This window comes from Phyllobates terribilis, unplaced genomic scaffold (assembly GCF_046119375.1).
Source record: "Phyllobates terribilis strain yellow unplaced genomic scaffold, ASM4611937v1 Scaffold_12__6_contigs__length_324123572, whole genome shotgun sequence".
NCBI lineage: Eukaryota > Metazoa > Chordata > Amphibia > Anura > Dendrobatidae > Phyllobates > Phyllobates terribilis.
The window spans coordinates 311,515,427-311,539,331 of NW_027362772.1; the positions used below are offsets into that span (position 1 = coordinate 311,515,427).

The window sequence follows — 23,905 nt, forward strand, 5'->3', positions numbered from 1 at the left end:
ACAGGAAAAAATCAAGCTGGTGACCAAATTCCATCATGACTCCCCCCCACCATTGGCGCTCGGACGGTTGTCCTCCGGGACATCAGACCGGGATCACACCGAGGTTTACGGAGATGATCATCAAATCTTGGAAAAGTTCCTATTCATTTCTATGGGAAACACTTGGTGGAAAAAACAAAGTGCAGGTGACTAGAGAAGAGGATCCCGCTGGAATCTGCTCCACGCTGGGCGCCGTCCAATCAGAAGGCTGCAAAAAAACACGCTTCATGGAAAGAAAAACTCCCCAAAAAAGGAAAAACTCCTCTGATTTATCCTCAGTGTGAACATGGCCTTATTCGCTTCATAAACTGTCACCGCGCGGCGTGTCTATGTGACACCTCTCAGGGGAGGCTCTGAGGACGCCCGTCACCCCCCATCTACAGCCCCGCGGCCCTGAGCGAGGCACGACCCCTGCGACCCTATCTATTCCAAGACCGCGGACAATCAGCCGCCGCTCCCGTCTCATCTCTGGCATCAATCGGCCCCATTACCTCTAGAGGCAAACTTCGTGTTCTGTGCAGGGGTCTCTCCCGGGGGTGTCCCTGCCCCAACCCCATCTGTTGTGCTGCTGTACTGACGAGGTCAGGACCCCAGCCGGTCCGTGCATCTGGCCATCCTGAGACCCCGACACATGGATGTGTGACCCCGGCCATACTCTGACCCCCAACACATGGATGTCTGACCTCGGCCATACTCTGACCCCCGACACATGGATGTGTGACCCTGGCCATACTCTGACCCCCGACACATGGATGTCTGACCTCGGCCATACTCTGACCCCCGACACATGGATGTGTGACCCTGGCCATACTCTGACCCCTGACACATGGATGTCTGACCTCGGCCATACTCTGACCCCCGACACATGGATGTGTGACCCCGGCCATACTCTGACCCTCGACAAATGGATGTGTGACCCTGGCCATACTCTGACCCCCGACACATGGATGTGTGACCCCGGCCATACTCTGACCCCCGACAAATGGATGTGTGACCCCGGCCATACTCTGACCCTCGACAAATGGATGTGTGACCCTGGCCATACTCTGACCCCCGACACATGGATATGTGACCCCGGCCATACTCTGACCCCCGACACATGGATGTGTGACCACGGTGATACTGACCCCGACACATGGATGTGTGACCACGGCCATACTCTGACCCCTGACACATGGATGTGTGATCCCGGCCATACTCTGACCCTGACACATGGATGTGTGATCCCGCTGTACTCTGACCCTGACACATGGATGTGTGACCCCGGCCATACTCTGACCCCCGACACATGGATGTGTGACCTCGGCCATACTCTGACCCCCGACACATGGATGTGTGACCTCGGCCATACTCTGACCCCCGACACATGGATGTGTGACCCTGGCCATACTCTGACCCCCGACACATGGATGTGTGATCCCGGCCATACTCTGACCCCCGACACATGGATATGTGACCCCGGCCATACTCTGACCCTGACACATGGATGTGTGACCCCGGCCATACTCTGACCCCCGACACATGGATGTGTGACCCCGGCCATACTCTGACCCCCGACACATGGATGTGTGACCCCGGCCATACTCTGACCCCCGACACATGGATGTTTGACCCCCGGCCATACTCTCACCCCAGACACATGGATGTGTGACCCCGGCCATAGTCTGTACCCAGACACATGGATGTGTGACCCCGGCCATACTCTGACCCCCGACACATGGATGTTTGACCCCCGGCCATACTCTCACCCCAGACACATGGATGTGTGACCACGGCCATACTCTGAGCCCCTGACACATGGATGTGTGACCACGGCCATACTCTGACCCTGACACATGGATGTGTGACCACGGCCATACTGACCCCCGACACATGGATGTGTGACCCCGGCCATACACTGACCCCTGACACATGGATGTGTGACCCCGGCCATACTATGACCTACAGGAATTGCTGTTATAATGAGGCCTGGATACCATGTTGATGCCGGACTGTGCACAGATTGGACTCTGCTGTGATTTTCACCGATCCGTAGACTTGTGAGTCTGATCCCTGATTTTTTGCAGACACATGAACGGCCCCTTAGATTATGATGGGAACCTGTTCTAGCTGTGAGAATCGCAGAACACATACTGCGCGTGACTCAGTGTGAACGAGGCCCTGTTGGGTAACGTAAACGAGCGCCGCTCCGTCCTACATAATCGCATCCATATCTCACTCGGCTTCACGACTGCACCAGTAACGTCTTCGCTTTCCAAGGATCAGATCTGATTTCTGCTCTAATTTATCTTGAAATTGCAGCAAACAATCCAGGACTTTGTGAAACCAAAATGTCGCCCCAAGAAATGCATCAGACGGTGCGATCCTGCAGCTCCGCGCATCGGGGGCTTCTTGTAGGATCTGAGGATCGGTGAATATTAAAGGGAACCTGTCACGTCCTGTGTGCTATATACACTTTGTTAGTGATGTAATGTGCAATGTGCGTCACTAACGAGCTGTTTTCACTTAAATCAGTGGTGGTAGAATGATTTTATAACATTATATACACTTTGTCCTTCCTGCTCGTATTCAGTCATAGGGGTGTGATCCTGCCATTCAGTCAGTGGTGGGCGCCGCATTCAGTCACTGCTGGTGCCGCGCACGTATTTGAATACTGGTCCCGGCAAGCGCTGATATTACTGTGGCCCGCATGCGCATTTCTACATGTCCGGCTGCTGGTCCGGCGCCTGCGCAGTGAGGCTGTGTGGTTTCCAGCTTGACTGCGCTATGACCAGTGGATCCCCGTGCGTGCGCAGTGAAGCTGGAAACCACACAGCCTCACTGCGCAGGCGCCGGACCAGCAGCCGTGTCTGCCCCAGCGGCCGTGCCTGCCTCCCCGCTGTGTCTGCCCCCCGCACCGTGTCTGCCCCCCGCGCCGTGCCTGCCTCCCCGCTGTGTCTGCCCCCCCGCTGTGTCTGCCCCCGCGCTGTGCCTGCCTCCCCGCTGTGTCTGCCCCCCGCACCGTGTCTGCCCCCCGCGCCGTGCCTGCCCCCCCGCTGTGTCTGCCCCCCCGCTGTGTCTGCCCCCGCGCTGTGCCTGCCTCCCCGCTGTGTCTGCCCCCCGCACTGTGTCTGCCCCCCGCGCCGTGTCTGCCCTCTCGCCGTGTCTGCCCCACGCGCCGTGTCTGCCCTCTCGCCGTGTCTGCCCCCCGCGCCGTGTCTGCCCTCTCGCCGTGTCTGCCCCCTTGCCGTGTCTGCCCCCCCCGCACCGTGTCTGCCCTCTCGCCGTGTCTGCCCCCGCACCGTGTCTGCCCCCGCGCCGTGTCTGCCCTCTCGCCGTGTCTGCCCTCTCGCCGTGTCTGCCCTCTCGCCGTGTCTGCCACCCGCGCCGTGTCTGCCCCCCGCGCCGTGTCTGCCCTCTCGCCGTGTCTGCCCCCGTGCCGTGTCTGCCCCCGCGCCGTGTCTGCCCTCTCGCCGTGTCTGCCCCCGCGCCGTGTCTGCCCCCTCGCCGTGTCTGCCCCCGCACCGTGTCTGCCCTCTCGCCGTGTCTGCCACCCGCGCCGTGTCTGCCCCCGCGCCGTGTCTGCCCCCCGCGCCGTGTCTGCCCTCTCGCCATGTCTGCCCCCCGCGCCGTGTCTGCCCTCTCGCCGTATCTGCCCCCGCGTCATGTCAGCCCCTGCACCGTGTCTGCCCCCTGCACCGTGTCTGCCCTTCGCGCCGTGTCTGCCCTCCGCGCCGTGTCTGCCACCCGCGCCGTGTCTGTCCTCTCGCCGTGTTTGCCCTCTTCCCGTGTCTGCCCCCTCGCCGTGTCTGCCCCATCGCCATGTCTGCCCCCCCGCACCGTGTCTGCCTTCTCGCCGTGTTTGCCCCCCCGCACTGTCTGCCCTCTCGCCGTGTCTGCCCCCCGCACCGTGTCTGCCCTCTCGCCGTATCTGCCACCCGCGCCGTGTCTGCCCCCGCGCCGTGTCTGCCCCCCGCGCCGTGTCTGCCCCCGCGCCGTGTCTGCCCCCCGCGCCGTGTCTGCCCCCGCGTCATGTCTGCCCCCGCGTCATGTCTGCCCCCCCGCACCGTGTCTGCCCCCTGCACCGTGTCTGCCCTCTCGCCGTGTCTGCCCCCTGCACCGTGTCTGCCCTCTCGCCTTGTCTGCCCCCCGCACCGTGTCTGCCCCCTCGCCGTGTCTGCCCCCCGCACCGTGTCTGCCCTCTCGCCGTGTCTGCCCCCCCGCACCGTGTCTGCCCCCCGCGCCATGTCTGCCCCCCGCACCCTGTCTGCCCCCCGCACCGTGTCTGCTGCACTGAATCTGCTGCTGTGATGTGTTAGTACTTTGATTGACAGCTCAGTCGTCCCGTCTGGTGCTAAGCTGCCGGTGTTTTGAGTGACAGCTCGGCCGTCCAATCTGGGACTGAGAGGTGCTGAGCTCCTTCAGTTGTTCCCTGTTCCAGGTGATTGTCCAGCTACTTAGCGGAGCTGTCTGTCTCAGATGGCTGCCAGTCGTAGCTCAGAGTGGTTTCTCCTCTGTGCCAGATCCTGGATTCACCTATTGATCACCCCTTTGTGTTACCCCTTTTGTCTTCACATGCTCGGACTCTGGGCTGTGACCTGACTGCGCCTCCTGTCTCACCCCTTGTATATGACGCCCTCTTGGTATCTGACCCCGGACCTCTTGATGACCCAGGTCTCTTGGCTTGTCTGTCAGTATTCAGCACGAGCTTCTGGACTTGGTTGATAAATCTCACACAGTAGTAATGGGTGTCCTGGGAGGGGCCGGCAGTGTGCAGGGGCCCGGCTGTACATGTGAGCAGGAGGAAGGACGTTGTGGGAATTTGTACCTCCCCGCAGACACTTCCTCCTGAGCCTCCTCCTCCTCCTCCTGAGCCTGGGCCTCCTCCTCCTGAGCCTGGGCCTCCTCCGCCTCCTGATCACAACCCTTCCAGCCTTGGGGAGAATGACGGCAAACACTAAGGATTCCTAAGCAACAGGTAACAAACCTGTTCTGCGGTGCCAGATGGGCAGCACTGGGTATACCGTGGGGTACAGACGGGCAGGACGGGACAGGCTGCAGGGCACAGGCTGGCAGGACGGGACGGGCTGCAGGGCACAGATGGGCAGGACTGGACACGCTGCAGGGTACAGGCGGGCAGGATGGGACAGGCTGCAGGGCACAAGCTGGCAGGACGGGACGGGCTGCAGGGCACAGATGGGCAGGACTGGACACGCTGCAGGGTACAGGCGGGCAGGATGGGACAGGCTGCAGGGCACAGGCGGGCAGGACATGAAGGGCAGGACGGGACAGGCTGCAGGGCACAGACTATGTGCAATATATTGATGATAGGACAGTATTATGCCATTACCGTATATCTGAATCTCCTGTATTCGCACACATCAGCTCTGTATCTGTGGGGTGATGTGACCCAGAGCCATAGGGGTTCTGTCTGGCAGCATGGGTGTCGTAGGAAATCTGGGTGAGTCACCCTGCTGGTACAGTGTCGCTGCATATTCCCTCGTAAAGGCCTCTGCCTGGCGTTAGCCCCGTGGTCTCCAGACCAATCTTCGGCTATCACTGCGTCCAAGAAAAAAGCTGGACTCCATGCTGAAAAGGACAGACCTCCATTCCAGCCTCCACTGCTCCAGTCCATCCTCTAGTCTTCACCCGGAGACCACTTAGGCAGCACCATGAAGAGACCTTCATGAGGGAACGTCACACTGGTCCTATCCCCAGGATTATGGTGTGGGGGATAATGTACCCGGTAGCCGGACGCCTCTAGTCTCCATTCCTGGTCACTAACAGCTCAGGCGTTCCAGTGATTTGTTGGAGGAACAAGGGGTGCTACTATTTCTCTAAAGGCTCCCAGGAGCCATTTTTCCACATGACACCCCCTCGTATTATTGCGAGCCTCCTGCGTAGCTTGAATGTGCTCCGGTGGCTGCAGAGTCTCCAGACTTGTCTCCATCGAGCACATCGGGGACGTCATTGGTCGGTGATCACACAGGAGCTGCCGGCAGCGTCTCCGGACTTGTCTCCATCGAGCACATCGGGGACGTCATTGGTCGGTGATCACACAGGAGCTGCCGGCAGCGTCTCCGGACTTGTCTCCATCGAGCACATCGGGGACGTCATTGGTCGGTGATTACACAGGAGCTGCCGGCAGCGTCTCCGGACTTGTCTCCATCGAGCACATCGGGGACGTCATTGGTCGGTGATCACACAGGAGCTGCCGGCAACGTCTCCGGACTTGTCTCCATCGAGCACATCGGGGACGTCATTGGTCGGTGATCACACAGGAGTTGCCGGCAGCGTCTCCGGACTTGTCTCCATCGAGCACATCGGGGACGTCATTGGTCGGTGATCACATAGGAGCTGCCGGCAGCATCTCCAGACTTGTCTCCATCGAGCACATCGGGGACGTCATTGGTCGGTGATCACACAGGAGCTGCCGGCAGCGTCTCCGGACTTGTCTCCATCGAGCACATCGGGGACGTCATTGGTCGGTGATCACACAGGAGCTGCCGGCAGCGTCTCCGGACTTGTCTCCATCGAGCACATCGGGGACGTCATTGGTCGGTGATCACACAGGAGTTGCCGGCAACGTCTCCGGACTTGTCTCCATCGAGCACATCGGGGACGTCATTGGTCGGTGATCACACAGGAGTTGCCGGCAGCGTCTCCGGACTTGTCTCCATCGAGCACATCGGGGACGTCATTGGTCGGTGATCACACAGGAGCTGCCGGCAGCGTCTCCGGACTTGTCTCCATCGAGCACATCGGGGACGTCATTGGTCGGTGATCACACAGGAGCTGCCGGCAGCGTCTCCGGACTTATCTCCATCGAGCACATCGGGGACGTCATTGGTCGGTGATCACACAGGAGCTGTCGGCAGCGTCTCCGGACTTGTCTCCATCGAGCACATTGGGGACGTCATTGGTCAGTGATCACACAGGAGCTGCCGGCAGCGGATCCTGATGATTTGTACATTTAGTGGCAGAACCTTCTTCAGACGACCATTAATGACCTCAGTGACAGCAGCCGAGGCCGGAGGTGCCGGGATTTCTGCACGAGGCTCAGACTCCGGACTGGAGAATCCAGATGTATAGGACATTTACCTTCCATTTTCCATCAGTTGCAGATCAGTCTCCGTCCTGTGATCTCCATCATTCACCACTTGTAGATCACGAATATCACAGCACAATAGTAAATATTTCCTCACTTGCTTCTTGGTCTGAATGAAATTTTGCTTTTCATTTTCCAGAAAAATTTCCATACGTAATCGGACCGGAAGATAACAGCAAGAGGAATGTCTGGTAAGATACTATGAATCCATTGTACTCCTGCAGTCCTATGTAACACCACAGAAAACACAGTAATAACTCGCTGAGTACAGATAATGTAGTAGATGTCACCTGCAGTCCTATGTAACACCACAGATAACACAGTGATATCTCTCTGAGTACAGATAATGTAGTAGATGTCACCTGCAGTCCTATGTAACACCACAGATAACACAGTGATAACTCTCTGAGTACAGATAATGTAGTAGATGTCACCTGCAGTCCTATGTAACACCACAGATAACACAGTGATAACTCTCTGAGTACAGATAATGGACTAGATGTCACCTGCAGTCCTATGTAACACCACAGATAACACAGTGATAACGCTCTGAGTACAGATAACATAGTAGATGTCACCTGCAGTCCTATGTAACACCACAGATAACACAGTGATAACTCTCTGAGTACAGATAATGTAGTAGATGTCACCTGCAGTCCTATGTAACACCACAGATAACACAGTGATAACTCTCTGACTACAGATAATGTAGTAGATGTCACTTGCAGTCCTATGTAACACCACAGATAACACAGTGATCACTCTCTGAGTACAGATAATGTAGTAGATGTCACCTGCAGTCCTATGTAACAGCACAGATAACACAGTGATAACTCTCTGAGTACAGATAATGTAGTAGATGTCACCTGCAGTCCTATGTAACACCACAGATAACACAGTGATAACTCTCTGAGTACAGATAATGTAGTAGATGTCACCTGCAGTCCTATGTAACACCACAGATAACACAGTGATAACTCTCTGAGTACAGATAATGTAGTAGATGTCACCTGCAGTCCTATGTAACACCACAGATAACACAGTGATAACTCTCTGAGTACAGATAATGTAGTAGATGTCACCTGCAGTCCTATGTAACACCACAGATAACACAGTGATAACTCTCTGAGTACAGATAATGTAGTAGATGTCACCTGCAGTCCTATGTAACACCACAGATAACACAGTGATAACTCTCTGAGTACAGATAATGTAGTAGATGTCACCTGCAGTCCTATGTAACACCACAGGTAACTCAGCAGTTTTCATCTTCAGTTCTGCAGTTACACTGTGTGCTGTAATCTTACTTCTGTTCTGATATTACAGGTAAGTCATGAGTGTAATTATCCGGCGTCTTCAGGACTTTCCTGTTCTGGCGCAGAGATTAATGTTTCCTGCCTGACATTTATTTTTACCTGCGGATGATTCAGAATCTTCCCTCAGTGATAATGTCACGTGTGGATGTAAAGCGTCAGTACAATGGTGAGGAAGAGCAGTGATAGGATAATGGCTGCTGGAAGAGCTACTCACTCCCCTCAGTATTAGAGCTCGTACTGAACAGAAAGGAAAAACAGCAGGTAGCCGATATGAAAACAGGACCCAAACCTGGGAAACTCAGTCCTAAAGGCTGAACTATACTCCAGAGCAGCACTCACTATTCTGCTGGTGCAGTCACTGTGTACATACATTACATTACTGATCCTGAGTTACATCCTGTATTATACTCCAGAGCAGCACTCACTATTCTGCTGGTGCAGTCACTGTGTACATACATTACATTACTGATCCTGAGTTACATCCTGTATTATACCCCAGAGCTGCACTCACTATTCTGCTGGTGCAGTCACTGTATACATACATTACATTACTGATCGTGAGTTACATCCTGTATTATACCCCAGAGCTGCACTCACTATTCTGCTGGTGCAGTCACTGTATACATACATTACATTACTGATCCTGAGTTACATCCTGTATTATACTCCAGAGCTGCACTCACTGTTCTGCTCGTGCAGTCACTGTGTACATACATTACATTACTGATCCTGAGTTACATCCTGTATTATACCCCAGAGCTGCACTCACTATTCTGCTGGTGCAGTCACTGTATACATACATTACATTACTGATCGTGAGTTACATCCTGTATTATACTCCAGAGCTGCACTCACTGTTCTGCTCGTGCAGTCACTGTGTACATACATTACATTACTGATCCTGAGTTACATCCTGTATTATACCCCAGAGCTGCACTCACTATTCTGCTGGTATAGTCACTGTGTACATACATTACATTACTGATCCTGAGTTACATCCTGTATTATACCCCAGAGCTGCACTCACTATTCTGCTGGTGCAGTCAGTGTGTACATACATTACATTACTGATCCTGAGTTACATCCTGTATTATACTCCAGAGCTGCACTCGTTATTCTGCTGGTGCAGTCAGTGTGTACATATGACGCGCCCCCTGGGCCAGTGCTGTTTGGGGGATTACCCGGAGCCGGATCAGATGGGGGTTGTAGTCTCCGAGTGGCGGCGACCCGGTCCGTGCCCAGGGTGTCAAGCTCAGTGTGTGGCAGTCTTTACAGATGTTATTGGTTGTTCTTAGTGTCGACTACGCCACCCGTTGGTTTGCGGTCAAAAGGCCGCCGCTCCAGCAGGGTCCGCTGAGGCTGGTGGTATATGTGCAGCTGTGGTGGTATAACCCCCAACGGGAGGGGTATAGCCTCAGGGGGTCAGGTGTAGAGGATGGTGGTAGTGGTGGTGCAGTGTGGATGTTAAGAAGACTCAGAGTCGGGCTGTGCAGTTCAGGGTTTTTACTTACTGCTGTTCTGTGGGTCACTCTGGCCTTGAGTGACCGCCCGAGCCGTGCTGCGTCCACCAGGTCCTGGACTCGGCCAACCCCCAAGCAATTCTGGAGCGTGGTCCTGAGCTCCCTTTCTGACTGTCCTCTCTACTGGCCGTTCCCACCAGGGGTCCACTTATGTCCGGCTCCCTCGGGTCTCCTGTTGGGTGAACCTTCTTTGGCTTCCCTGACCCTATGCTCGGTGTGCCTTCTAGTGGACTTGGTGAGGGGCTGCTCCACATGTAATGTCGCAGCCTCCGGTTCTTAGCTGAGGGTAGTTTCTCTCCTCCACTAATTTGGGATCCGGTTCCCTTGCGTGCCAACCCTTCACCCTTCTGGTTGTATACTGGGTTCTTGGGGTTCCTTCTTCTTCCCCTCTGGGTCCTTCTCTTCTCCTCTCTCTCTGCAGGCTCTCCTGGACCTCTCTCAGGACCGACTGTCCCTCTACAAAAGACTGACTGACTGACTGACCCTGTCTCTAGATGGTACCCACCTTATATACTCCCTCTATGTGTGAGCTCAGGTGACCAGCACCCAATGAGCTCCTAGCCTTACCCAGACTGCTCCCCCTATCTGCCCCTACACTACTGGGATGTTCCACCCCCCTCCCACTCCAGCCAGGGACAGACACTGTCGTACCTGCACATATACTGGTGGGAGTACCGTCGGTCTGTCCCCCGGAAATGGGATGTGTGTAGTGCATGCAGCCTACTGAGCTCAGTTCCACACTCCATCCTTACCCGGGAGTGGAATATCACACCTCTGGCTTGAGGTGTAATACCCCTGTAGCAGCCGAATCCTCAGGGTGCTACATTCCCCCCTGGTAAATCACAGCACGTCCTCGGGCTGTAAGAGAACAAAAACATCCAAAAACATACTTTTTTTTTTTTTTTTTCATAACAACATAAACATATAAAACATTATATAAATATTATTAGCATAAAAACTTTCTCATAATTAACATTCTTGGAAACTCTCTTGCTCCTCCGGCCACGGTGCAACTTGTGACCGGGTAAAGTGCGACAGTCTCTTCTGGAAAGAAAAACACAGCTTTCCTATAAAACCAGTAAGCGGCGCCTTTAAAAAGCGCAACTATATACAAGGGGAGGTTTGGCCGCTCTCAGTCCTCGACCAGTGGGAATAGGGACACACGGGTTAAAGTTCAATTTGCTGGTCCCAACGGGGACTATAATGGTAACAGTTCTGGTACCCTGACGGGTAACTATGTACAGTCTCTTTACCGTACTTTAATGACGGCGTACTCCTGCTCCTTCTTCAGACCCGTCCGGGTCCTCTTGCTCCTCTTCACACCGTAGCTCCTCCTCCGTCAGCCGGTGTACATGGAGGGCGTAGGGTCCTTTGGCACACTTGTGCCGGGTGAACGTGACCTCGTCCCCTACATATAGGTCACGACCTCTGTGTCCCTCCGGTAGGTGGGACTCAACGTCTCTTCTGGTCACAAAGACGTCGCTGGGGGTGTGATGATCCCTGATGAAACCCCAACCATGCTGCAGTTGGAATTTAATTACAGTCCCGGTGGCACGGGGACCGTGGGCTGCACGGGGGTTCCTCCTGGTCCTGCTCTTCTGCCCTGCGCTCTGTTCCTGCAGCCGCTGCTCACGGACCCGCCTCTCTCTCCGTTCTTGCTCGAAGACTGCCAACTGCTGGCGGCAGCACTCCACACGCTCCGCTGCGGCTGCCCGAGTTTCCTGAGTGAACCCCGTGAGGTCTCCTCCGGTGGGGTCCCACTCGAACTGCGCTTCTTCCAGCGGGAGCGGGGTCCTCTTAACGGGCTTCGGAGCCGGAATCAGGGGCTCGCACAGGGGCCTTGCTTTTTGGAGTTCCAGTTGGTAGTACTCCGGTGGCCATTTAAAGGGCTGCCCATCCGGGCACGTATGCTGGGCAAATAGGTCTTCACCCAGGTGTGGCGCTGTGGATGTTGAGGGCGCGGTGGTGGTAGCGGCGCCCGGGTTCGCCAGGCCTTGCGACCAGGCCTGGGGTACCCTGAACGTAAAGGGCACCGTGAAGACGGCGGCGCCCGGGGTTACTTGGCCCAGCGACCAGGCCGGTGGTGTTTCCTGCTTTGCCGCGCTTAGGGTTGAGGCGCGTGACGTCACAGGGGTCGCGGCCGCGGCTTCTGCTTGAGGCCTTGTCTGGAGCGGTGACGATGCAGCGACGGGCACGGCAGGGGGAATTTCGGGCTCTGCGACGGGGAGCTGGGGCAGGCTCACGGTTTCCCGGCTCGGGGTAGTGACGTCCCCTTTACCTGCCTCCATCTGTTCAGCTCCCTCTTCGGCGCCGTCTCCGGCCTTCACTCCTCCTGCACCATCCTCAGAGGCGGTCTGTCTCCTCGTCTCGGGTGGCGTGCTTTGCTGGCGGGTTCTTGCCTGCAGGGCCATCTCTCGGCTCCACTCCGTCAGCGTCTCTCGCTGCACCTGGGCCATCCTCCATGCGAGGCGCTCCAGCGCGGTCTGCGCACACTCCCGGTCTCGGGGGAGCTGTGCCAGAATCTCCACTAAGCCTAGTGGGGTTGTTGCTTGCAGCAGGCTCCTGACCACTGGGTCGGTGCTGCCTGTCTCTCCTTCCATCTCCGGGTGTGCTTTCTCCAGACTCCTCCAGGCTGCACCCATCTTCGCTCTTTTCTTCTGTCTCCGCCCACATTGAGGGTGGTCCCGGGGCAACTTTGTGATTGTCAGTTCCAGGGGCAGTTCTCTCACGCTGATGGACATCTCTAGCATCACAGTCTCTGTTGGTGGGCGCGGTTTCCGCTTTTGGCGCCATTCCTTGACCTGGCCCACGATGGGAGGTGACCTCTTGCCACCCTCTGGCACGCCCATAATGGCGTCCGCTCTTCCAAGGCGGGAAATCTTCTGGAAATGGCGGGAATCGTCTCCCAGTGGCGGGAAACTCCGTGGATGGCGGGAAAAAGCTGCAAATGGCGGGCAACCGGCGGGAGCCGACTTGTGATGGCGTCCGATGGCGGGGACCCTCCGGAACCGGCGGGAGACTTCTTTTTGAGGTAAATGTGTACTTTTCTTCAGGCACGCAGTACCCGGTGGTTGCGGGCACGAAATCCTGCCGACTACGCCAAAGTTGACGCGCCCCCTGGGCCAGTGCTGTTTGGGGGATTACCCGGAGCCGGATCAGATGGGGGTTGTAGTCTCCGAGTGGCGGCGACCCGGTCCGTGCCCAGGGTGTCAAGCTCAGTGTGTGGCAGTCTTTACAGATGTTATTGGTTGTTCTTAGTGTCGACTACGCCACCCGTTGGTTTGCGGTCAAAAGGCCGCCGCTGCAGCAGGGTCCGCTGAGGCTGGTGGTATATGTGCAGCTGTGGTGGTATAACCCCCAACGGGAGGGGTATAGCCTCAGGGGGTCAGGTGTAGAGGATGGTGGTAGTGGTGGTGCAGTGTGGATGTTAAGAAGACTCAGAGTCGGGCTGTGCAGTTCAGGGTTTTTACTTACTGCTGTTGTGCTGGTCACTCTGGCCTTGAGTGACCGCCCGAGCCGTGCTGCGTCCACCAGGTCCTGGACTCGGCCAACCCCCAAGCAATTCTGGAGCGTGGTCCTGAGCTCCCTTTCTGACTGTCCTCTCTACTGGCCGTTCCCACCAGGGGTCCACTTATGTCCGGCTCCCTCGGGTCTCCTGTTGGGTGAACCTTCTTTGGCTTCCCTGACCCTATGCTCGGTGTGCCTTCTAGTGGACTTGGTGAGGGGCTGCTCCACATGTAATGTCGCAGCCTCCGGTTCTTAGCTGAGGGTAGTTTCTCTCCTCCACTAATTTGGGATCCGGTTCCCTTGCGTGCCAACCCTTCACCCTTCTGGTTGTATACTGGGTTCTTGGGGTTCCTTCTTCTTCCCCTCTGGGTCCTTCTCTTCTCCTCTCTCTCTGCAGGCTCTCCTGGACCTCTCTCAGGACCGACTGTCCCTCTACAAAAGACTGACTGACTGACTGACTGACCCTGTCTCTAGATGGTACCCACCTTATATACTCCCTCTATGTGTGAGCTCAGGTGACCAGCACCCAATGAGCTCCTAGCCTTACCCAGACTGCTCCCCCTATCTGCCCCTACACTACTGGGATGTTCCACCCCCCTCCCACTCCGGCCAGGGACAGACACTGTCGTACCTGCACATATACTGGTGGGAGTACCGTCGGTCTGTCCCCCGGAAATGGGATGTGTGTAGTGCATGCAGCCTACTGAGCTCAGTTCCACACTCCATCCTTACCCGGGAGTGGAATATCACACCTCTGGCTTGAGGTGTAATACCCCTGTAGCAGCCGAATCCTCAGGGTGCTACACATACATTACTGATCCTGAGTTACATCCTGTATTATACTCCAGAGCTGCACTCACTGTTCTGCTGGTGCAGTCACTGTGTACATACATTACATTACTGATCCTGAGTTACATCCTGTATTATACTCCAGAGCTGCACTCACTATTCTGCTGGTGCAGTCACTGTGTACATACATTACATTACTGATCCTGAGTTACATCCTGTATTATACTCCAGAGCTGCACTCACTATTCTGCTGGTGCAGTCACTGTGTACATACATTACATTACTGATCCTGAGTTACCTCCTGTATTATACTCCAGAGCTGCACTCACTATTCTGCTGGTGCAGTCACTGTGTACATACATTACATTACTGATCCTGAGTTACATCCTGTATTATACTCCACAGCTGCTGACGCGCCCCCTGGGCCAGTGCTGTTAGGGATACCCGGAGCCGGATCAGATGGGGGTTGTAGTCTCCGAGTGGCTGTGACCCGGTCCGTGCCCAGGGTGTCAAGCTCAGTGTGTGGCAGTCTTTATGATGTTACTAGATGTTCTTTTGTGTCGACTACGCCACCCGTTGATTTGCGGTCACTACGGCCGCCGCTGCAGCAGGGTCCGCTGAGGCTGGTGATGTGAGTGCAGCTTAGGTAGTATAACCCCCAACGGGAGGGGTATAGCCTCAGGGGGTCAGCCGTGGAGGATGGTGGTTGTGAAGGTGCAGCAAGGAGACTCAGAGGCATAAAATGCAGTTCCAGGGTTTTACTTACTGGTGTTGCTCGGGTCACTGTGTACAGCAGTGACCACCCAAGCCGTGCTGCGTCCACCAGGTCCTGGACTCGGTCGACTCCCAGGCAACTCCGGAGTGTGGTCCTGAGCTCCTTTCTGTCTCTCCCTTCTTCTGGCCGTTCCCACCAGGGATCCACCTAAGTCCGGCTCCCTCGGGCCTCTTGTTGGTCAAGCCTCCTCTGGGCTCCCTGACCCTATTCTTGGTCTGCCTTCCGGGTGGATTTGGTGGGTGATCGTGGCAGATCCTGCCCACGACCTCCGGTTCCTGGCTAAGGTGTGCTGTAGCCTCTGCCAGCTTGGGATCCGGTACCCTGTTGCCGACCCTTCACCCTATTAGCTCTCTTATGGGCTCTTGGGGTCCCCTCTGCGCCTCTGGGTCTCTCTCTCTTCTCCTCTGCTCTGCTTCTCAGGTTACACTCTGACAGACTGACGTCTCACAGACTGACAACTGACTGACCGACTGACCCTGATCTAAGATGGTGCCCACCTTATATACTCCCTCTATGTGTGAGCTCAGGTGACCAGCACCCAATGAGCTCCTAGCTTTACCCAGGCTGCTCCCCCTATCTGCCCCTACACTACTGGGATGTTCCACCCCCCTCCCACTCCAGCCAGGAACAGACACTGTCGTACCTGCACATTTCTCTAGTGGGAGTACCATCGGTCTGTTCCCCGGAAATGGGATGTGTGTAGTGCATGCAGCCTACTAGCTCAGTTCCACACTCCATCCTTACCCGGGAGTGGAATATCACACCTCTGGGTTGAGGTGCAATACCCCTGTAGCAGCCGAATCCTCAGGGTGCTACATTCCCCCCTGGTAAATCACAGCACGTCCTCGGGCTGTAAAATATAAACATCCAAAACATACAAAATTTTTTTTTTTTCATAAACATATAAAACATATAAAACATCATATACATCATCAGCAGCAATAAACTCTTCATATAAAAACTTTTCATAAATAACATTCTTGTTTCTGGTTCCTCCGGTCACGGTGCAACTTGTGACCGGGTAAAGTGCTACAGTCTCTTGAAGAAAACAGTTTCCTATAAAACCGGTAGGGGGCGCTTTAGGAAGCGCAACTATATACAAGGGAAATATGGCCGCTCTCAGTCCTCGGCCAGGTATTAGGAACTAGGGACACACGGGCATCAGTTCAATTGGCTGGTCCCAACGGGGACTATATTTTAACTAGAACAGTTCTTATACCCTGACGGGTAACTATGTACAGTCTCTTTACCGTACTTTAACGACGGCGTCCTCCTGCTCCTTCTTTAGATTCTTCAGACCCGTCCGGGTCCTCTTGCTCCTTCTCACACCGCAGCTCCTCCTCCGTCAGGCGATGCACATGGAGGGCGTAGGGTCCTTTGGCACACTTGTGCCGGGTGAAGGTGACCTCGTCCCCTACATACAGGTCACGACCTCTGTGTCCCTCCGGCAGATGGCTTTCTACGTCTCTGCGAGTTACAAAGACGTCGCCGGGGGTCTGATGGTCTCTGTTAAAGCCCCATCCGTGCTGCATGTTGAATTTTATCACAGTCCCGGTGGAAGGGGGACCATGTGCTGCACGGGGATTCCTCCTGGTCCGGCTCTTCTGCTCCGCGCTCCTTATCTGCGCTTGCTGTTCCCGGACCCGCCTCTCTCTCCGCTCCCTCTCGAAGACCTCGAGCTGCTGCCGGCAGCACTCTGCACGCTCTGCTGCGGCCGCCCGAGTCTCCTGAGTGAACCCCATGAGGTCTTCTCCGGTGGGGTCCCACTCGAACTGTGCCTCCTCCAGCGGGGGCGAGGTCCTCTTTACGGGCTTCGGAGCCGGAATCAGGGGCTCGCACATGGGCCTTGCTCTCTGGAGTTCCAGCTGAATGTACTCCTGGGGCCATATGAAGGGCTGCCCATCCGGGCACGTATGCTGGGCAAATAGATTTTCACCCAGGTGCGGCACTCTAGATGTTGAGGGCGCGTTGATGGTAGTGGCGCCCGGGTCGACCAGGCCTTGCGACCAGGCTTGGGGCACCCTAAAGGCAAAGGGCACCGTAAGAACGGCGGCGCCCGTGGTTACTCGGCCCTGCGACCAGGCCGGTGGCTCCGCGGAGGTAGGGGGCGCTGTTGGAATTGCGGCGCCCGGGTGTACTAGGCCTTGCGACCAGGCCGGTGGTATTTCCTGCTTGGCCACGCTCGAAGTCGAGGCGTGTGACGTCACAGGGGTCGCGGCCGCGGTTTCCGGTTGAGGCCTAGTCGGCGGCGGTGACGATGCAGCGACGGGCACGGCAGGGGGAACTTCGGGCTCTGCGACGGGGAGCTGGGGCAGGCACGCGGTTTCCCGGCTCGGGGTAGAGACGTCCCCTTTACCTGCCCCCATTCGTTCAGCTCCCTTCTCGGCGCCGTCTCCGGCCTTGAGTCCTCCTGCACCATCCTCAGAGGCGGTCTGTCTCCTCGTCTCGGGTGGCGTGCTCCGCTGACGGGTTCCGGTCTGCTGGGCCATCTCTCGGCTCCACTCCGCCAACGTCTCTCGCTGCACCCGGGCCATCCTCCGTGCGAGGCCCTCCAGCGCGGTCTGTGCACACTCCCGGTCTCGGGGGAGCTGTGCTAGGATCTCCAGCAGGCCTTCTGGAGTGGCGACCTGCAACAGGCTCCTGACCACTGGGTCGGTGCTGCCTGACTCTCCCTCCATCTCCGGGTAGGCTCTCTCTGGACTCTCTTCCAGACGTCTTGTCTCCGGGTGCGCTCTCTCCAGACTGCTCCAGGCGACACCCATCTTTGTTCTCTTCTTCTGTCTCCGCCCACATTTAGGGTGGTCCCGGGGCAACTTTGTGATTGTCAGTTCCAGGGGCAGTTCTCTTACGCTGATGGACACTTCCAGCATCACAGTCTCTGTTGGTGGGTGCGGTTTCCGCTTTTGGCGCCATTCTTCGACCTGGCCCACGATGGGAGGTGGCCTTTTGCCACCCTCTGGCACGCCCATAATGGCGTCCGCTCTTCCAAGGCGGGAAATCTTTGGAAATGGCGGGAATCGTCTCCCAGTGGCGGGAAACTCCATGGATGGCGGGAAAAAGCTGCAAATGGCGGACAACTGGCGGGAAACGACCTGTGATGGGGTCCGTTGGCGGGGACCCTCCGGAACCGGCGGGAGACTTCTTTTTAAGGTAACGGTGTACTTTTCTTCAGGCACGCAGTACCCGGTTGTTGCGGGCACGTGATCCTGCCGACTACGCCAAAGTTGACGCGCCCCCTGGGCCAGTGCTGTTAGGGATACCCGGAGCCGGATCAGATGGGGGTTGTAGTCTCCGAGTGGCTGTGACCCGGTCCGTGCCCAGGGTGTCAAACTCAGTGTGTGGCAGTCTTTATGATGTTACTAGATGTTCTTTTGTGTCGACTACGCCACCCGTTGATTTGCGGTCACTACGGCCGCCGCTGCAGCAGGGTCCGCTGAGGCTGGTGATGTGAGTGCAGCTTAGGTAGTATAACCCCCAACGGGAGGGGTATAGCCTCAGGGGGTCAGCCGTGGAGGATGGTGGTTGTGAAGGTGCAGCAAGGAGACTCAGAGGCATAAAATGCAGTTCCAGGGTTTTACTTACTGGTGTTGCTCGGGTCACTGTGTACAGCAGTGACCACCCAAGCCGTGCTGCGTCCACCAGGTCCTGGACTCGGTCAACTCCCAGGCAACTCCGGAGTGTGGTCCTGAGCTCCTTTCTGTTTCTCCCTTCTTCTGGCCGTTCCCACCAGGGATCCACCTAAGTCCGGCTCCCTCGGGCCTCTTGTTGGTCAAGCCTCCTCTGGGCTCCCTGACCCTATTCTTGGTCTGCCTTCCGGGTGGATTTAGTGGGTGATCGTGGCAGATCCTGCCCACGACCTCCGGTTCCTGGCTAAGGTGTGCTGTAGCCTCTGCCAGCTTGGGATCCGGTACCCTGTTGCCGACCCTTCACCCTATTAGCTCTCTTATGGGCTCTTGGGGTCCCCTCTGCGCCTCTGGGTCTCTCTCTCTTCTCCTCTGCTCTGCTTCTCAGGTTACACTCTGACAGACTGACGTCTCACAGACTGACAACTGACTGACTGACTGACCCTGATCTAAGATGGTGCCCACCTTATATACTCCCTCTATGTGTGAGCTCAGGTGACCAGCACCCAATGAGCTCCTAGCTTTACCCAGGCTGCTCCCCCTATCTGCCCCTACACTACTGGGATGTTCCACCCCCCTCCCACTCCAGCCAAGAACAGACACTGTCGTACCTGCACATTTCTCTAGTGGGAGTACCATCGGTCTGTTCCTCGGAAATGGGATGTGTGTAGTGCATGCAGCCTACTAGCTCAGTTCCACACTCCATCCTTACCCGGGAGTGGAATATCACACCTCTGGGTTGAGGTGCAATACCCCTGTAGCAGCCGAATCCTCAGGGTGCTACACTGCACTCACTATTCTGCTGGTGCAGTCACTGTGTACATACATTACATTACTGATCCTGAGTTACATCCTGTATTATACTCCAGAGCTGCACTCACTATTCTGCTGGTGCAGTCACTGTGTACATACATTACATTACTGATCCTGAGTTATATCCTGTATTATACTCCAGAGCTGCGCTCACTATTCTGCTGGTGCAGTCACTGTGTACATACATTACATTACTCATCCTGAGTTACATCTTGTATTATACTTCAGAGCTGCACTCACTATTCTGCTGGTGCAGTCACCGTGTACATACATTACATTACTGATCCTGAGTTACATCCTGTATTATACTCCAGAGCTGCACTCACTATTCTGCTGGTGCAGTCACTGTGTACATACATTACATTACTGACCCTGAGTTACCTCCTGTATTATACTCCAGAGCTGCACTCACTATTCTGCTGGTGCAGTCACTGTGTACATACTGTACATTACATTACTGATCCTGAGTTACATCCTGTATTATACTCCAGAGCTGCACTCACTATTCTGCTGGTGCAGTCACTGTGTACATACATTACATTACTGATCCTGAGTTATATCCTGTATTATACTCCAGAGCTGCGCTCACTATTCTGCTGGTGCAGTCACTGTGTACATACATTACATTACTCATCCTGAGTTACATCTTGTATTATACTCCAGAGCTGCACTCACTATTCTGCTGGTGCAGTCACCGTGTACATACATTACATTACTGATCCTGAGTTACATCCTGTATTATACTCCAGAGCTGCACTCACTATTCTGCTGGTGCAGTCACTGTATACATACATTACATTACTGATCCTGAGTTACATCCTGTATTATACGCCAGAGCTGCACTCGTTATTCTGCTGGTGCAGTCACTGTGTACATACATTACATTACTGATCCTGAGTTACATCCTGTATTATACTCCAGAGCTGCACTCACTATTCTGCTGGTGTAGTCACTGTGTACATACATTACTGATCCTGAGTTACATCCTGTATTATACTCCAGAGCTGCACTCACTATTCTGCTGGTACAGTCACTGTGTACATACATTACATTACTGATCCTGAGTTATATATCCTGTATTATCCTCCAGAGCTGCACTCAGTATTCTGCTGGTGCAGTCACTGTGTACATACATTACATTACTGATCCTGAGTTACATCCTGTATTATCCTCCAGAGCTGCACTCACTATTCTGCTGGTGTAGTCACTGTGCACATACATTACATTACTGATCCTGAGTTACCTCCTGTATTATACCCCAGAGCTGCACTCACTATTCTGCTGGTGCAGTCACTGTGCACATACATTACATTACTGATCCTGAGTTACCTCCTGTATTATACTCCAGAGCTGCACTCACTATTCTGCTGGTGCAGTCACTGTGTACATACATTACAACTACCACAATGCAGCACCAGTCAGTGTGTACAGACACTGAACAAGTAACTATCAGCCAGGATATCTGATGTCTGCAGCTGCACTATGAATGCAGCTCTGGCTGTGACTGACACATGTGAAGCTTCTGCTTTATTCATTTCCTTTGAAACAAATCTTCATTATTATTTTTTTTTAGGCTTTTGGAAATGGGTTCAAGGGAGAGTAAATCCAAGTCGCCCCCCAGGATTCTTGCGAGTCTGGACCATGGGAGCAGAATCAGAGCCGTGACCAGCGGCCGCAGTATGCCAATGCAGCCAGTGCAGTCCACTAGTCGTGCGCCCGTCCCTGTGTGGCCGGACAGCAGCGTGCGCTGGCAGAGTCAGTACGATGTCTACATCTGCCACAGCGAGGCCGACGGCTCTTATGCCATGGAGATGCTGTCATACCTGGAGCAGCAGCCAGAGAAGCTGCGCTGCTTCCTACCCATGAGGGACATGCAGGCGGGGGGTCCGATACCCTCGGAGATGTGCAGCGGCTTAGAAAGCAGCCACTGCTGGGTGATGCTGCTGACCCCACAGTTCCTCTCTGATAGCTGGTGTAAATACCAGATGCACCAGTTCCTGGCACAAGCGCCATGCTCCAATGGGCGATTAATCCCGGTTATCATTGGACTGTCATTTGCGCAGTACCCATCAGTAGTGAAGCATATGTATGCCATCAAGGGCGCGCTCAGTGACCCCAGTGTGTTCTCAAAAGTCAAAGAAGCCATAGTAACATGTAAGTACAATTCTCCAAATCCCCAGCTGTATACAGAAATACATGATAAAATTGTATCTGCAGCCACCACTAGGGGGAGCTCCCTGTATACAGAGATAGATGATGAGATTCTGTCTGCAGCCACCACTAGGGGGAGCTCCCTGTATACAGAGATACATGATAAGATCCTGTCTACAGCCACCACTAGGGGGAGCTCCCTGTATACAGAGATACATGGTAAGATTCTGTCTGCAGCCACCACTAGGGGGAGCTCCCTGTTTACAGAGATACATGATAAGATTCTGTCTACAGCCACCACTAGGGGGAGCTCCCTGTTTACAGAGATACATGATAAGATTCTGTCTACAGCCACCACTAGGGGGAGCTCCCTGTATACAGAGATACATGATAAGATTCTGTCTACAGCCACCACTAGGGGGAGCTCCCTGTATACAGAGATACATGATAAGATTCTGTCTGCAGCCACCACTAGGGGGAGCTCCCAGTATACAGAGATACATGATAAGATCCTCTCTGCACTAACCACTACGTGGAGCTCCCTGTATACAGAGATACATGATAAGATTGTGTCTGCAGCCACCACTAGGGGGAGCTTCCTGTATTCAGAGATACATGATAAGATCCTGTCTGCAGCCACCACTAGAGGGAGCTCCCTGTATACAGATAAATGATAAGATTCTGTCTGCTGCCAGCACTAGGGGGAGCTCCCTGTATACAGAGATACATTATAAGATTGTGTCTGCAGCCACCACTAGGGGGAGCTTCCTGTATTCAGAGATACATGATAAGATTGTGTCTGCAGCCACCACTAGGGGGAGCTTCCTGTATACAGAGATACATGATAAGATTCTGTCTGCAGCCACCACTAGGGGGAGCTCCTGTATACAGAGATACATGATAAGATTCTGTCTGCAGCCACCACTAGGAGGAGCTCCCTGTATACAGAGATACATGATAAGATCCTGTCTGCAGCCACCACTAGGAGGAGCTCCCTGTATACAGAGATACATGATAAGATCCTGTCTGCAGTCACCACTAGGGGGAGCTCCCTGTATACAGAGATACATGATAAGATCCTGTCTGCAGCCACCACTAGGGAGAGCTCCCTGTATACAGAGATACATGATAAGATCCTGTCTGCAGCCACCAGTAGGGGGAGCTCCCTGTATACAGAGATACAAGATAAGATCCTGTCTGCAGTCACCACTAGGGGGAGCTCCCTGTATACAGAGATACATGATAAGATCCTGTCTGCAGCCACCACTAGGGGGAGCTCCCTGTATACAGAGACACATGATAAGATCCTGTCTGCAGCCACCACTAGGAGGAGCTCCCTGTATACAGAGATACATGATAAGATCCTGTCTGCAGCCAGCACTAGGGGGAGCTCCCTGTATACAGAGACACATGATAAGATCCTGTCTGCAGCCACCACTAGGAGGAGCTCCCTGTATACAGAGATACATGATAAGATCCTGTCTGCAGTCACCACTAGGGGGAGCTCCCTGTATACAGAGATACATGATAAGATCCTGTCTGCAGCCACCGCTAGGGGGAGCTCCCTGTTTACAGAGATACATGATAAGATCCTGTCTGCAGCCAGCACTAGGGGGAGCTCCCTGTATACAGAGACACATGATAAGATTCTGTCTGCAGCCACCACTAGAGGGAGCTCCCTGTATACAGAGATACATGATAAGATCCTGTCTGCAGACACCGCTAGGGGGAGCTCCCTGTATACAGATACATGATAAGATTCTGTCTGCAGTCACCACTAGGGGGAGCTCCCTGTATACAGAGATACATGATAAGATCCTGTCTGCAGCCACCAATAGGGGGAGCACCCTGTATGCAGAGATACACGATAAGATTCTGTCTGTAGCCACCACTAGGGGGAGCTCCCTGTATATAGAGATACATGATAATATTCTGTCTGCAGCCACCACTAGGGGGAGCTCCCTGTATACAGAGATACATGATAAGATTCTGTCTGCAGCCACCACTAGGGGGAGCTCCCTGTATACAGAGATACATGATAAGATCCTGTCTGCAGCCACCACTAGGGGGAGCTCCCTGTATACAGAGATACAAGATAAGATCCTGTCTGCAGCCACCACTAGGGGGAGCTCCCTGTATATAGAGATACATGATAATATTCTGTCTGCAGCCACCACTAGGGGGAGCTCCCTGTATACAGAGATACATGATAAGATCCTGTCTGCAGTCACCACTAGGGGGAGCTCCCTGTATACAGAGGTACATGATAATATTCTGTCTGCAGC

The 23,905-nt window shown here is 54.6% G+C and overlaps 1 protein-coding gene across 1 annotated transcript in view; it reads left to right on the top strand.

Moving 5' to 3' along the window:
- The first annotated feature begins 4,832 nt into the window (after nt 1-4,832).
- The window catches only part of TIRAP (TIR domain containing adaptor protein), a 47,778-nt gene continuing 28,705 nt past the window's right edge, over nt 4,833-23,905 (top strand). The window contains exons 1-3 of the mRNA XM_073657411.1: nt 4,833-4,996; nt 7,266-7,317; nt 21,043-21,623. Coding sequence (XP_073513512.1) covers nt 21,053-21,623 — 571 coding nt within the window. The 5' untranslated portion in view covers nt 4,833-4,996; nt 7,266-7,317; nt 21,043-21,052. The remainder of the gene's footprint in view (nt 4,997-7,265; nt 7,318-21,042; nt 21,624-23,905) is intronic.